Source organism: Trichoplusia ni, chromosome 17 (assembly GCF_003590095.1).
Source record: "Trichoplusia ni isolate ovarian cell line Hi5 chromosome 17, tn1, whole genome shotgun sequence".
Lineage (NCBI taxonomy): Eukaryota > Metazoa > Arthropoda > Insecta > Lepidoptera > Noctuidae > Trichoplusia > Trichoplusia ni.
Genome location: NC_039494.1, coordinates 7,577,794 through 7,593,291, shown reverse-complemented (window position 1 = coordinate 7,593,291; position 15,498 = coordinate 7,577,794). Strand labels below are relative to the sequence as shown.

The 15,498-nt window shown below is 34.3% G+C and overlaps 2 protein-coding genes across 2 annotated transcripts; both read right to left on the bottom strand.

Moving 5' to 3' along the window:
- Positions 1-3,949: 3,949 nt before the first annotated feature.
- On the bottom strand, positions 3,950-6,923 carry LOC113502712. The gene is made up of 4 exons (XM_026884364.1): positions 6,822-6,923; positions 5,727-5,933; positions 4,816-4,943; positions 3,950-4,370 (listed from the first exon to the last, which is right to left on the bottom strand). The coding sequence occupies exons 2-4, from the start codon at positions 5,863-5,865 to the stop codon at positions 4,236-4,238; spliced, it is 402 nt and encodes a 133-aa protein (XP_026740165.1). The 5' UTR covers positions 5,866-5,933; positions 6,822-6,923; the 3' UTR covers positions 3,950-4,235.
- Positions 6,924-8,340: 1,417 nt separating this feature from the next.
- On the bottom strand, positions 8,341-13,097 carry LOC113502522. Its single transcript, XM_026884126.1, has 6 exons — positions 12,934-13,097; positions 11,857-11,973; positions 11,390-11,410; positions 10,656-10,826; positions 9,674-9,757; positions 8,341-8,532 (listed from the first exon to the last, which is right to left on the bottom strand). The coding sequence occupies exons 1-6, from the start codon at positions 12,989-12,991 to the stop codon at positions 8,372-8,374; spliced, it is 612 nt and encodes a 203-aa protein (XP_026739927.1). The 5' UTR covers positions 12,992-13,097; the 3' UTR covers positions 8,341-8,371.
- Positions 13,098-15,498: the final 2,401 nt, after the last annotated feature.

The following is a 15,498-nucleotide window of genomic DNA, read 5'->3' as shown; positions in this document are numbered from 1 at the left end:
CTGTGGGATATTTTTAGGCTGTTTTTTAGGTTTTATCCAAGCTATCTATGTTGAGGTTGGTTTTCAGTCTGACTAGATTTTACAATAATATAAAAAAGCTGTTTAATCAAATAATTAAAAACGTGTTGTGTATCATTGCTAGATTGAATAGTGGATTAAATTGTTTAGATTGTTTTTATATACAGTGTGTTTTCTTTTAACTCTTACCGATTGAAAACATGCTGTATATATTTTTTTGTATTTATTATCGTTGACTTAATCATTTTTCGTGGTTAATAGCTTGAATACTTTTTAGCTACTTGGTTTGAGTCGTCGTTAAGTGGCAAGTTGTCTTTGCTACTTTAAGGTGTAGTCTTTAAAAATACACTTAACGTCTCAAAGTTAAGTCGCTTTTCAGTATTTAAGTGTAAGTCAATATGTTAGTTGTTTTTTTCTTTCGGGGATTATTAAAATAGGCTGGACCTATTTGAGAAATTAGTCTTTTCGTCCCAGATTTTAATCTAGCAATTTTACATTTGATTAATTTTTTGTATTTTTTTTTATTCTCGCGATTATTTGATTTGGCGTAATGTTTTAATTTTAACTTTATTTATTTTTCCGTTTTTTTGGCATCTTTTAAAGACATTTTTAAAAGGAAACTGTTAATTATGAATAATATAAATTTTTTAATAGACAATTATTGCTTTCAAGCTATAAAATGTTCTTTATCATACGATATTATTTTACAAAAGTTGTCTAAAAGTTCAAGTTAAGTTTATCGTTACGCCAGATTATATCATGAGCGGTCTCTTTTGATATTATTTTGTAATATAAACCCTAGTTAAGTTAACCAGTAGTTACCAGAACTGTACATGTTATTTTTGCCATTTTAATGCTCTTTTTTATATTTTATTTGTGCGACGTTTGCGTTGTTTTAACTGATAGTTAAATTTACCGCTTAATTCTAACTGTGGTGTTATACATTTACTAAGTAAGATTTGATTTTTGTAGTTTTTTTTTGTTACCATTACATGTTAAGTATGGTTTGCAACCTATACATTAACGGAAAACTTTGATTAGTTAAGAAAGGATCGCTTAAAATTAATCGGCGCGGCTAGGAAATGGATGGGTGAAGTTTATGCATTAAGTTAGTCACGACATTTATTTTAAAACAATGGTTTTTCCTTAACCTTAGGGCAATAGTTAAAACAGTACAATATTAATGGCAGTTACCATATTTTAATTGTTAAAACGCCTCATTTTTCAGTTAAATCGTCTTAAGGTTAAAAACTGTGTTACCAGGTACTAAAATATTTGTGTTACCATTTTATTAATACCGGTTAAGTGCAAGGCGGACTCTTACATGATAGCGTCCGTACAATTGAAAATCATCTGTCTTATTTAAATAAATAAATCTGTCTTACTAATGCGAATCAAACATGGTGAAAGAATCACAAACAGCGAAGTCTTAGTAAAGGAGCGTCGTTTTCCTATTACTGTGAGGAACTCTATTTCTTTTCAGTTAGAACAACGCAATCGTTTCATAACAGCTTTTGTAATTTTACATTACATTGTGTATTTGTGTACGAATGGGTAAATTAAGGTCAAGACTCATTTAGTAAACAGTTTGAAAACACGAGAAAATAACAAGGACCGATTTTACTATAGCATGTGAACGCGATCAGTTGAAATTGAACTCGGTTTTGAGATGAAACTCAGTTTAATGTTTGTTTCTGAAGATAGTAGCGATCCGGAAGAAGCGCGTGTTTTTTAAGTATCGGTAGTCTCAATTACAAGATTTTAACCGACTTGAATAAAGGAGGAGTTTCTTAATTTCACTGTATTTTTTAATATCTGGACAAAATTATGGTCTATTAGCTGTAACGCCTTTATTGTACATGTCGTATGGTTGATGTACAACCTGGTGTCAGAGTGTATCCCGCCCGTAGTCCTCTGACGTGACGCAACACACCCTTGAAACATTCTCACGTGTGTCGCGCCTCACGATGTTTTCCTTCACCGGTTCTAGAAGGAGATAGCACTTTATAGGGCATAACTTTTAACCGAGTTCAGTTTTATTAGATAACACTTATATGTAAGTTAAATCGGTCTTAAATCCTGAATATTGATTCGTCTCTTAGTTTCAAGTCACTGTTAAGTCTCATTATATCTCTGCCACTTTTAAGAGCGACTCAAACTTAAGTTGTGTTTCTATATTTTTTATTATTTTTCGTGTATGAAAACTGTTTTGTATGAGATTCGTTATATTCCATTTACTTTCCGTCTTTTAGTTACCGGCCTCTTGATGGACATTCTCGCGTGTATGACTCTCTCAAATGTGTATGAGGTTTGTATGGTTTTAGGTGTATGGTTGCATGTTTTTTGTGAGTTGCGTGGTCTAGAAACGTGGATGGTGTCATACAAAGTGTTTTGAAAGACCTCGGTTATATTTTTAATATCTCTTGCACTGAAATAAGCTTTTTCAAAGAATAATAGTAAATTAAAAAAAAACCTCAATTCAAAAATGTCGACATTTAATTATATTTTCCGGTCTAGTGGTCTTTATTGCTATACCAGAGGACATAGGTTCAATTCCCACCCAGAACAAATGTTCGTGTGATGAGCACGATCATTTGGTCTGTGTCTGGGTTTAATTTATCTATATTATGTATGTATTTAGAAATATATAAGTGTGTATATCAGTTGTCTAGTACTCATAATACAAGCTTTGCTTAGTTTGAGGCTAGATGGCGTTGTGTGAAATTGTGCAATATTATATTGTTTTCTTTGAGAAAGACATTTATTTTAATATTAAGAGATATTTAAAATATAAGAGGTCCTTTTAAAATAGTTGTGCAGAGATATTGTTAATGAAACATTACAGAAGATTCGATGGGCAGGTTAAGCAACGTCTAGCTAGGTTGTTAAAATAATGGGAAAGCTAACTCATGTTGTAACGTTTCAAAATGAGTGGAAACGGTGGTAGAAAATTCTACGTATTTTTTAAGAATGTTGTATAAAAGTTACCATTTTACCCAATGTTACCATGTAGAAATAATTGTGGTATGGTAGAAAATGAATGTCGATCGTTGAGGTCATATTTTTTATATTAATTTTCCATATTTTTAGCTATTGGTCAGCAAAAGTTTGTAAAAGATAATATATCGTGAAGAGAAAAAATAAGATATTTTTTAAAGAGTGATGATTTATCGAATTTACGTGGCAATTTCAAAAGTGTATAAAAATTGTAAAAAAAATAATGATTAGTCTAAGAAATTATATAATTTGGTCACAAGAAATTGTAATTTTCGTTGAAAAAAAAGAGGAAATCTTGCCAAAGTTTGTTTTATTTTTGAATTATTTTTTTGATTTTTTTTTAATTGTTAATAGGTGATCAATAGTCATTTTTTTAAGTAATTTTTCTTAGTTCTAAGCGATGTTTAAGGCGGTGGGTTACGAATATTTTAATTCATTTTTGGTGCTCTTTTGAAAATAGTTAATTTCCGAATTGTATTTGCATTTTTTTTTTCATATGAGTACAATCGTCTGACGCACAGTAGAGTGAACGCTAGATTTTTTTTTTAATTTTGTAGTCTACGTTTTAAATTTTTATTTTCTAGACTTAAGGAGGATGGGTTAGGTAAAGAGCGCGTTATTTTGTGTTTTCTAATTTTGTCTATGGCAAATTGTCACTGACTTCCATTTTGACTGGTCGTGTCAACTCATATCAAACAAGTTTGACTCAAAATTTTTGAGTTTGATGGAATCGTTTGAAGTCAAACTGTGAAAATGAGCCACATATTTAACATAAAACTATGAAACTACCTTCAAACTCGTGACAACCAAATCAAGCGCTATGAGTTTGAGTCAAACAAGTTTGATGGTTTGACCCAGTTCATAATAGTTGTCAGTGCAGATAATGTTATATTTTTGCGCTCTAATTAGACCAAAGCTGTGAATTATTGTAAAGATCGTTGAGTAAGATTAAGAATAAAGTATGCTTTTACACAATAATGTTGTTTTCTTACCCAAAATACAAAAAAAGTTATAAAAATGTCTTAAAAGTTTACGCCATTTTTTCTCTATAGAGCAATTTACACCTGCTTTGGGATCGAACCCGCACCTCGTTATATTACGAGGTGCGGATTACCTCAAAGACACCACGACGTTTACAGTTTTCTACAATATTTATTTTTCGTCAATATTACACGTTGACGTTTGTCGATGTTCATTTTGACAGCTGTCAAAAGTGACAGTTACCGAAACAGCTCGATTTGAGAGGATTTGACGATGCCAGCTATTTCAGCGTACGTGCCTTCGTTCTGGATGACCGAGCGTTGACTACCTTCGCTCATACTGATTTCAGCGTATTCAACTCTATTGGGACAAGCCTGGAAAAAATAGGACAACAAAAGTGTAGAAAAATACTTAGAAAATAGCACTTTAGCTGGATTTTATTTAAAAACGATACGGATCCCGTACTAAGGAATTGAATCCTTTTGTCGAGGGGGTTTCATAAACATTCGAGTCGCATGTACGAAGTTCCTCAGAACAAGCATTCGGGAAAACCTATATAATAAATATTAGCAGAAACTAAAAATTGAGAACTACTAAACATGTTTCACGAGCTGTTGTTTACGCCGTATTATGGAAGTTAAAAAATAAAATACGCCTATTGCGATTGCCACCATCTTGGATTTGATTCTAACGAATATAAATTTAATATGGTTGTTACATACAAATTTCATCTTAATCGGAAACCGGGAAGTGGGTCTTTAACTTGCAAGATTTGACTACAGACAAAGGGACAGGTGAAACTAAATAAAATACACTTACATATGTCTCCAATTCAAGCGTAGTCGGCAAATCACCCTTTTTTCTTCTTTTTAATTTAATAAACACAGCCATCGCTACTATTAAAACCAGTATTAAAATTAATATTACAAAATTCGTTATTGTGAAAACTGAAAATGAAAAACACAGTATTACTAGGCAATTTAACTCATCTATGCGGAAATCATGTGTGGGTAACTAGTAAGTACTTTCCTAAAAAGGGCAGTCCAAGAAATAGAAAATAAAATTAGTTTAAAAACCTATATTCGTATTTAAAATAAGTCTGGACTTTAAAAGAGACTTCGACCCCTGAGTTTGTTTAGACATATCTTCTTAGGGTAGTCAGATAGGAAATGTCGATTCCAGCGTTCTTAATAAAAGACATGTAAAAGTGATGATATATCCTAATTGCAGAATAAATTTTATGTACCACAAAAATGGCACCTTAAACCAACATGCACTTATCGCTCTTTTAATTGCGTAAATATGTGTGTATATTTGTCATCTCATCAGTCTTAAAAGGCTGAACCAATCTTGAATTAATATGGATAGGGATGTAACCGGATAGCCTATATAATGATTTGCCGCTATAATCCAGGCGAACCGCGAGCAAGGACTAGTATTACTATCTTGAATCAACATTGGGATAGCTTCCAGTGTAACAGTTTCAGCTAAGTACCAGTGTTTTACAAGGCGCGACTGCCTATCTAACCTCCTCAACCCAGTTACCTGGGCAACACGATACCCCTTGGTTCGACTGGTTGTCAGACTTTTCAAGCTTCTGACTAGCTGTAACGACTGTCAAAGATGTAGGAATAGCAGCCGGGACTCACAATTTGACGTGCTTTCCGAAACACGGAGGAACTCGTTATGACAAAGATGGTCAACCCCATTACTACTTATTTCATACTTACACGTATAATCTTCTTTATAAAGTAATAGAGTTTTCTTCTTAATAATCCTTTTGAAATAGCCAACAGTTTTTATCTTATAAGCTTTGTACATGAGGCAACATAATATGCTGTTGTTTGTCTGTTTGTCCACTTTCTCCATCTCCAGTAAATCTTGATCAAACGGTTTCAATGTATTTGATGATGGATCTATTATAGCTACTCTTACATCTGAAAAAAAGTACTTCTGTTAATAAAACAAAAAAAATGATTAAAAAAATTGAAATTTACATTTGTAAATTGCATTCTCATCGGGCTTGAAGATACCTGAAATTCTCAGTCTGCTAGCTTAACGGGAAGTGCCTCAAAATTGAGTTGTAAAAATCCAACCGGGACGACAAACAAAGGAGCAAAGGAGAAAAATGCAATGCACACATATGCCTAAGTGCGAGTCAGATTCCCAATATTAAGGATTCAGATATTGGTAGGTATTACCCGTTGATAAACTTAAATCATTATTTAGACAATTGATATTATTATACAGCTTTAAAGTTTCATGAGATACAGCGTGGTGACAGATGGCAGACCTCTGCCGGTGCAGCGGGATCGCCCGAAAGGGTTACCGTGGTCCCGGTACACGAAGAGCAAAGGAAGGGACATGGGTGGGTTTTAGTCAGTAGAAGTCTGACACTCCCTTCCACTCAACCCAAAGCGGGAAGAATCGTTGGATAATTTCCTATCCGGAAAAAAGGCGGCAGACACCTTCGGGCATACCGCTTGCCAATGATTAATACAGATATTAACGACTAGCTGTTGCCCGCGACTTCGTCCGCGTGGTTAGAAGATATAAGTAAAAAATTTTGCACGGAAGCCCTCGGAAGATAAATAACTGTCCCTGTTTTTTCCACATTTTCCATTGTATCTTCGCTCCTATTAGTCGCAGCGTGGTGGTATATACCCTAAAACCTTCCTCGATAAACGGTCTATGCAACACAATAAGAATTTTTCAATTTGAACCAGTAGTTCCTGAGATATTCGCGTTCAAACAAACAAACTCTTCAGCTTTATATATTAGTATAGATAATATAGATGTGTGTGACGTCATTCATGTATACTTACTTTTGTAAGTACCCGAATACTCCTGACAGCTAAACTTAATCCAACGTGTTTCCGAAAACAATAACTTTTCGGCTATTGTTAAAGCTGTAAACAAAATAAAAACAATTTTAAATGACTCCCGTACTGAGGAAATTTACTCAACCCAGAACTACATTTTTGGAGTGCAAACTTTAAACTTATTCAATGGTCGGAACCTATATTTACCCGACTACAAAGAAAGGGTTATGTTTTGTGTCCCTTTGTTGTATGTGCGTAATATTATTTATTATCTCATACTCCTGAATCGCAGAACGGTTTTATATAATTGAGGTATGGTTATATTCGTCTTACAGCCCAAGTGTTCTTAAATAGGTGACATAAAAAAAACATGGCGGCTATTCAGCGCCATTAGATTAAGTGTTTTTTAAAATACAAAGGGTGTCAAATTAAATGGTCTAAGAGCCCGTGGACGCCAGACCTACGTTATTTACAAAAGCTGAAACTTTGTCAGCAGATGCTCCCAACATAGGTAAGAACAGTGGTCGAGTTTGGGCCATGGTGGCTTTTTCAGATAAACGGTACGGTACAAAATGTAAATCATAATTATCATTACCTAATTAAATACTAACTATTAGAGTCTTTAAATCAATTAATACATACGTTTTTTCTCAAAATAACTTATTTCCAAAACATTTGATTTTAAAACGATTTCCTTATTGAATGCCATTGTAACTGTGCTGTTTATAAAACTATTATAATCGAAAGCTTCTAGAGACATCTTGTAGTTGGATCTAGACACATTTTGCAGACTTATATGCCCAGTTATATTTCCTGAAAATATATAAAGATAAATAATTAATAGAATTAAAAAATCTAACAACCGACGTTTTTAAATGTCAAAATAATACCGAAAAAAAATAAATTCCGAACTGCTGGACCGATTTTAGTGCAATTTCGTGTGGATGTAACTGACACCTTGGATTAACACATAGGCATACTTTATTCCGACTTTGTTTAATCGACTATAACTTTAGAAGAACAGAAATCTTCATCATCCTAGTCTGTTGTGTGTGTTTTACAAGGAGCGACTGCCTATCTGACCTCCTCAACCCACTTACCTGGGCAACACGATAATCTACCGCTTACTTAGACTGGTTGTCAGACTTTCTAGCTTTTGACTACTCGAAACGACTGTCAAAGATGTATAAATAACAATGAATGGATGGTCACCCATCCTCGCACCAACCATATCAAGCGTAGTTTAACGTGTAACCAACTTGTGCAGTAGTAATTTAGCCACGAGTTTTTATTAAAACCTAGCTGACCCAGCAAACGTTGTTTTGCCTAATAAATTATTTCTAGTTGTATGTACCAATTTTTTAACACATTATAAAAAAATAAAAACAAAAAATTTCGTCCAAAAAATAAAATATATTTTTTTAGTGTGACCAACCCTTATCACTCAGGGGTATGAAAAATATAAAATTATATGAATACGCATATAAAATTTGGTAAAAATCGGTAAAGCCGTTTCGGAGGAGTACGGTAACTAACATTGTGACACTTGAATTTTATATATTAGAAGAACATACGAACAATATAAACTTACCACGAGAATTATATTGATACCAGTGTTGTTCACTATTCGTTAATAGACCAATATCTTTAGAATCACAGGAGTATTCCAAACCGACGATATTGCAATGAATTTTTAAATTATCATCATATACATCTGAAACTGAAAACCTTCGATCGGTGAAAACTTATTACAACTGTCAGAAGATTGAAGTACACACCAATATATGTTATAGTACGGAATAAAGTAATGATGACTATGAAAAGTAAAAATATAATTTAGTCCCTCAGTTAGATACTTAATTGAAAAATATTAAACAAGTATTTTATCATTTTTCTTAAAAACTAAAATTGACAAAGATAAACTGCTTTCAGAATAAAAAACTCAAGAGTTTTTAATTCAAATAGGCCGTTTTCCAGGCACTTTTAAAACACGTTACAAAAAAGCCTTAAAAGTCTCCTCTCTTCTCTTCTTAAAAAGTCTTCTTCTATCTAAAAAGCCTTTAAAGTTTAGTAGACGGGCTTGTGACGTAACGATTCCGTAAAAATTCACAATCATGACGTCACTCGTAAGTGTTATTCACTGTAGTCTGATCAATTTACGTAATATGCATTAAACTGTAAGAGGGACAATTGAAAAAAAGGCTTTTTCCCTATTCATGTAAATATTACTAACTTATAATCACCATCAGCTAAAATGGTGATAGAAGATATCTTGATGAAACCGGCACAGCAGAGAATTTACAAAGATGTTTCTATTAAAGAAATTTCAGAGGTTTGGTCTTATACTCTACACACTTATTTGTTATTGTACTGTATAATAATATATGTTATTTAATTTAAATAAAGGAAATAATAATTTTGTAATTGGTATGACAGCGTGTTGCACCGTTTCTTCTCTCACAGCAAAAGCACTTACGAAGCGGTGAAGGGTGGGCGAAACTGGGTGCTGTCCAATGTAACCTGACCTTCAAAAAGTGCTACTTACCTAATTTGAATAAATGAATTTTGATTTTGATTTTGATTTTGATTTATAAATCTGGGTCCCAATTCTGCTATTTACAATGGCCGATGAATGAATGAAATTTGGCTTAAAATGACAATTTTCGTATTCTTCTAAGAATTTTTCTACACAATAATTGGAAATTCAGTACGGGACGGTATACTCAAGGTCAATACAATTTACTTCAAATCATTATATTGGCGAAATGCTTAAGAGAACAGGAATAATTTCAAATTTAATCTAATTTCTATTGTAAATAGCAGAATCGGGGCCCAGGCTGACATTTAAGACTTACCTTTTTTACTTTCGCTAGATATCTCACTAGATTTATTTTTGAAATCGACATACACGATACACGGTTCAATGTCTAGGCAGGCATCTGAGGACAAAAGATAGACACAAAAGTATTAAAACACTGACCAACAGTTGGTCTTGTGGTTAGTGGCCCTGACTGCTATACCGGAGGTCATGGGCTCGATTCCCACACAGAACAAATGTTTGTGTGATGGGTACGATCATTTGTTATGTGTTTGGATGTAATTTATCTATATTATGTATGAATTACGTCCTCAGGCACGGTGGAGTGATGACTTGCGCAAGACGGCTGGCAGGAGCTGGATGCGAGAAGCCGAAAATCGATCTCAGTGGCGTGCTCTTGGAGAGGCCTATGTCCAGCCGTGGACTGCGATAGGCTGATGATGATGATGATGATGTATGAATTAAGAAATGTAACTCCATGCGTTTCGGGTTGAGCAGAAGGGAGTGTCAGACTTCTACAGACTAAAACCCACCCATGTCCCTTCCTTTGCCCTTCGTGTACCGGGGCCACGGTAGCCCTTTCGGACAATCCCGCTGCCCCGGCAGGGTCTATCCTAAGTTATTACAATAACATCATCGACTTGCCTTTTCCCAACTATGTTGGGGTCGGCTTCCAGTCTAAACGGATTCAGCTAAGTACCAGTGTTTTACAAGGAGCGACTGGCTATCTGACCTCCTCAACTCAGTTACTTGGGCAACACGATACTCTTTCAAGCCGACAGTAAGACTTTCAAGCTTCTGACTACCTGTAACGACTGTCAAAGATGTAGAAATAACAGCCAGGACCCACAATTTAACGTGCCTTCCGAAACACGGAGGCCCTCGTTATGATGGTTATGGTCACTCATCTACGGACCAACCGCGTCAAACGCAGCTTAGCCTGTGATCGATTCACTTATGCAGTTTTAGCTTAGCCACGAGCTCCTCGTTATTACAATAATATGAATTATTATTCTTACGCATTTGGTCCGTGTGGTCCATCGTGCTTTCATAAATCAGCTTTTGTGAGAATATCTCATTATTTTTGTTATATATCACAACTTGGATCCTCACTCGCCCTTTCGATAACTGATTTATAATCTTGAGTGGTTGAATTTCAGCATTAATTATACCATTCGCCTCCAATGGAGCTGTGGAAATAAATTTATAGATTATAAAATCAAAAAACCCACGTTTTATCGAAATCGGTCCAGCCTTTTTCATAGTTGTAAATTGCATTGTCATCGGGTTTGAAGCTAGCCTGAAAATTTCATCCTGCTAGCTTATCGAGAAGTGCCTCAAAATTGAGTTACAAAAATCCAAAGGGAACGACAAACAAACATACAAACAAACAAACAAAAAATTGAGTTTATAGAAACGTGGGAATAATAATCTGAATTAAAAAAGCTGGTAAAGTGTGATTCTGAATCGCGCATGACAATTTACGAATTACAATTTACAAAAAACGACACAAAAACATGGTTTAGAGAAACCTTTTTAAATGCGTAACTTTGTTATAGGAGCAGCAAAATACATCAAAAATAAAAATTAAATTGGTTAATCTGTCACAGTTCATGAGGTACAACCCGTTGACAGACAAGTACAGGAGATTCTCTCTAGAAATTTTGAATCTTGAACAAACGAATACAAAACCTAATTATTAAGAGACAGTCTGTTTAATTTAAATTTTATTTTATATTGCATTTTAACTTACGTAAATTTGTTATGTTGTAATCTGAAAATGAAAATGAATTATATTAAATAACATAAATATTATATACATTGACAACTATTTGTCTACAAAATACATTGATACTTATAGGTCAAACTCAGAACCTCTACTTTTTGAGTCGGTTAAAGCACTAAAGCCTCCTGATTTTAACAGAAACTTTTTGAGAATCGCAGTTGTAATTTTTATGTGTCAATTACGCAAATAAAAACCCATTTAGCTTAACCAACGACGCAAAAAGGGGGGTGTTATAAGTTCGACTGTTTGTCTGGCTGTAGCATCATAGTTCCCATTAAAATTAATTATATTTACTAAATTAATCTACAGTTAATTAAAATTTCATCTCAATCGGAAACCGGGAAGTGGGTCTTTAACTTGCAAGATTTGATTACAGACAAAGGGACAGGTGACACTAAATAATGACTTTTTATATTAGAGTTATTTACACTTACCCCTTTGATAAGTGATATTATACGAATACTTTAAAGGAGCGTTTTGAAGTATTAATTTTATGTTAATCGTATCGTTGTAGTTGTAAGGAAAGTGTAGAGGTGCATTAAAACTTTTATCTGAAAAAAGAAACAACATAATATAAAGCAAATAATATAAAAATATTTGGATTTAGCTCACGAGGTTGTCGACTTGTGGGAGGTAGACTCGGCAGTCATTGTCCCGATAGTCGTGAGCGTCGATGGCTTAATAGCCAAGTCTCGATCAACATCTTCGGAGGCTCTCGTTGGGCGTCAAGGGTTTGATTCAGGAAGCGGTACTTCTGGACACGGCGCGCGTCATGAGGAGGTTCCTCTCTCTGGAGACCTGACCACTGGCAGCTTGGGCCCTGTTCCCGTTGCCGGTTGGACACTGTTTTTTTTATTTTTAAATATATGTTGTATATTTTTTGTATATATATTTACACATGTAATTTATATGTATTTAGATGAAATAAAGATAACCATGTTGGTCTAGTGGTTAGCAACCCTGACGGCTATACCGGAGGTCAGGACAAATGTTTGATGACCTCGATCATTTGTTCTGTATCATCATCCAAATTAATTAATTAATAATAATTATTATGGGTGTAATTTATCCATATGATGTATGTATTTAGAAGTATATAAGTATGTTTATCAGTTGTCTAGTACTCACAACACAAGCTTTGCTCAGTTTGAGACTAGATGGCGCTGTGTTAAAGTTTTTCTAAAAAAAGACAATATTCACAAAGGTGATATTGCATTCTTATCGTAGAACGAGTCGAGTGGCTGCGGTCACCACGCGACGTACGCGACGTGTCGCGGGTTCGATCCCCGAGTAGGACAAGCACTCGTGTGATCCCCAAACGCTTGCCGTTTGCTAAGATTCGACCTAAAACCTTGGATTTAGAGTCCAATACTCATACAACTAGGATATCAATTCTTGCTACTATAATTTACGTATTTTGATAAAAAAGTCATGCATTTTCATACCCAAAAAACCCGATAAATAAATAAATAATATTAAAGATTAAGAAGGAATAAATAAAGTATACTTACATATTGCTAAAGTTAGTTGTGAATAAGCTATTATAATGCAAAATATATTGATTTTCATTTTGCTAAAATCAAGAATATCTCATAATCTATATGTAAATTGTGTCGTCATTTATTTTCTTTGTTTCTTGCACAATATTTCAGTTAACACCTGAAAAATATTTAAAAAAAAATGTAATTTAATAAAGGAGCTCGTGGCTAAGTTACAGTCCTTCGATCACAGGTTAAGCTACGCTTAGCACGAATAGTTTGTTGATGGGTGACCATCTATGTGATAATAAGTTTATCTATGTCTCGTTACTTCACCTAGATCTTTATTTATTATAATGGCGGTAAGAGAAACATAACATTATTTAAGATTTAAACTGTCCAGTTACAAAGTTCATGAGATTCAGTCTAGCTCCAGACTTACCAAAAGCAGAGACTAGTACGGGTCCAAAATTTTACAAGGAATCAATAATGATATTCATATATACTTAGCTGTTACACGCGACTTCGCTCGCCTGAATATCGGCCGAAGCAACACAAGGCCTTAAAAGTAGCCTATGTCTTTATCCAAGGTAAAGTCCACTCCACACCAAACTTCATTGAAATCGGTCCAGCCGTTTCGGCGTAGAAGCAACAAACATACACACGTACATACACTTAATATACTTTTGCATTTACAATTTTAGTGTAATACATAGAACTTGATTCAAATTTGTCTGGACTTTAAAAGAGACTGCGACCCCTGAGTTTGTTTCGACATTTCTTCTCAGGGTAGTCAGATAGGGAATGTCGACTCCAGCGTTCTCAAAAAAGACATGTAAAAGTGATGATATATCCTACTTACAGAATAAATGATTTCATTGCACTTTGCCAAATATAATATAAAATCTTGTACATTGCACTAAAGATTATTTTTGTTATATATATATCACTGTATAAATAAAACTATTTTTTTTAACAAAAGTTATAGATTCATTTTGTTTTAAATATATCCTATGTTGTTACTGTGACTACAATACTGATTTTAATAAAAACAATTGTTTTGTTATAATTAATGAACATTTTTCCTTATTATTGTCCTGTTAAGGTATGTTTTCGAGTGACTCGTTTGTCGCGCGATGTATACGACACGGTTCGAGACTATCCTACTAATATTATAAACGCAAAAGTTTGTATGTATGGATGTGTGTTCCTCTTTCACGCAAAAACCACTGAACGGATTTAGACGAAACTTGGTACACAGATAGTTTATAACCAGGATTAACACATAGGATAGTTTTTATCTCGATTTTATGCTCTTGTGGAATCATTTTCGATTTTTTAGCGGGTGGCCCCGCGGGCAACAGCTGGTTTTGGGTACTGTACCTTACAGGTCTAAATTAAAATGTTTTTTAATAAACCTAAAACAGGATCTTAAATCTAAAATTAAGCGCGATAAAATCCGTAAAAGTAGTTTTATTTCAAGCTCAAGAAATATTAAATTACAGAACTATAGTGATTCTAAAGTGTGAATGAAAATATAGCCCTATTTTTAAGTGTAAATGTGCTAATAACTGTAAAAAGTGTAATTCTATGACAAGATAAACAAATTAGCTTGCAATGAAAGAACGACTATATGTGAATACGTGTCCAATATTTTTTGGAAAGCTATCTGTCGGACTAAACAGACTTTTTTGGTCAATTACCCTATTGTTGCGACCACGGAAACACACCTTTACTGTATTTCAAATAGAGTTAGGTCGAACAAATAATATAATTGGTTCATCTATGTGTTGTGATGTTGTGTTGTCAGATAGACAGTCGCTCTGTAACATAAGGGACTCAGCTGTCGGTGAGACTGGAAGCCGGTTTTGCATAATAGCCGAAAGAATCGGTGACAGATAGATTACGGAGTGTCAGTCTGACTAAGTAGTATCGTGTTGCCCAGGTAACTGGGTTGAGGAGGTCAGATAGGCAGTCGCTCCTTGTAAAACACTGGTACTTAGCTGAATCCGGTTAGACTGGGAGCCGACCCCATCATAGTTGGCAAAGGCTAGGATGGTGATTATATACATGCCCAAAATATCAATTCTAGCAATTAATGTTTTTGAGATACCAGGCTATAAATGTTCCACTGCTGGGCATAGACCTCCCATATAGGGAAGTTTTGAGCATTAACCACGTCAGCTCACTGCAGATTCCAATATTTGGAGGTTTCCTCTCAAGGCTTTCAAATAGTATCTTAAAATAATAAAAAAAATGAGAACATACCGCTTTGAAAAAGACATTTGAATTGTCCCCCATGTTGGAATCAAACCTGCACATTGTGCCTAAAAATCTATACACAGAATCTCAAGACATCATTTCAAGTCAACAATTGTGTTTCAAAAACCTATTTTGAATAAAAGAAAATATATTTTGAATAGAAATAGCTAGACAGATAGTCAAAACACTTATAAATACATATACCCACCTCCCAGCCCACTTACCAAACCCAGTAATTTGTGATATATAATTATTTGGGTGTGGCAACATTCGCTCCACCCCCAAAAGTAATTTGCCCACAAAAAACTATATTTTGATCTTACCTTGTAAGTTAAT

Excerpts from the sequence above, each read along its gene's own strand:
- LOC113502522 (XM_026884126.1), bottom strand. The coding sequence starts at position 12,991 with ATGAAAATCAATATATTTTGCATTATAATAGCTTATTCACAACTAACT. Across the intron at positions 11,411-11,856 it reads TAATATCACTTATCAAAGGG|ATTACAACATAACAAATTTA; the intron begins GTAAGTGTAAAT and ends TTTCATTTTCAG. Across the intron at positions 10,827-11,389 it reads TTACAACATAACAAATTTAC|CTCCATTGGAGGCGAATGGT; the intron begins GTAAGTTAAAAT and ends TTATTTCCACAG.
- LOC113502712 (XM_026884364.1), bottom strand. The coding sequence starts at position 5,865 with ATGGAGAAAGTGGACAAACAGACAAACAACAGCATATTATGTTGCCTC. Across the intron at positions 4,944-5,726 it reads TTATAAAGAAGATTATACGT|TTTTCACAATAACGAATTTT; the intron begins GTAAGTATGAAA and ends TTTCATTTTCAG. Across the intron at positions 4,371-4,815 it reads CGCTTGAATTGGAGACATAT|GCTTGTCCCAATAGAGTTGA; the intron begins GTAAGTGTATTT and ends TATTTTTTCCAG.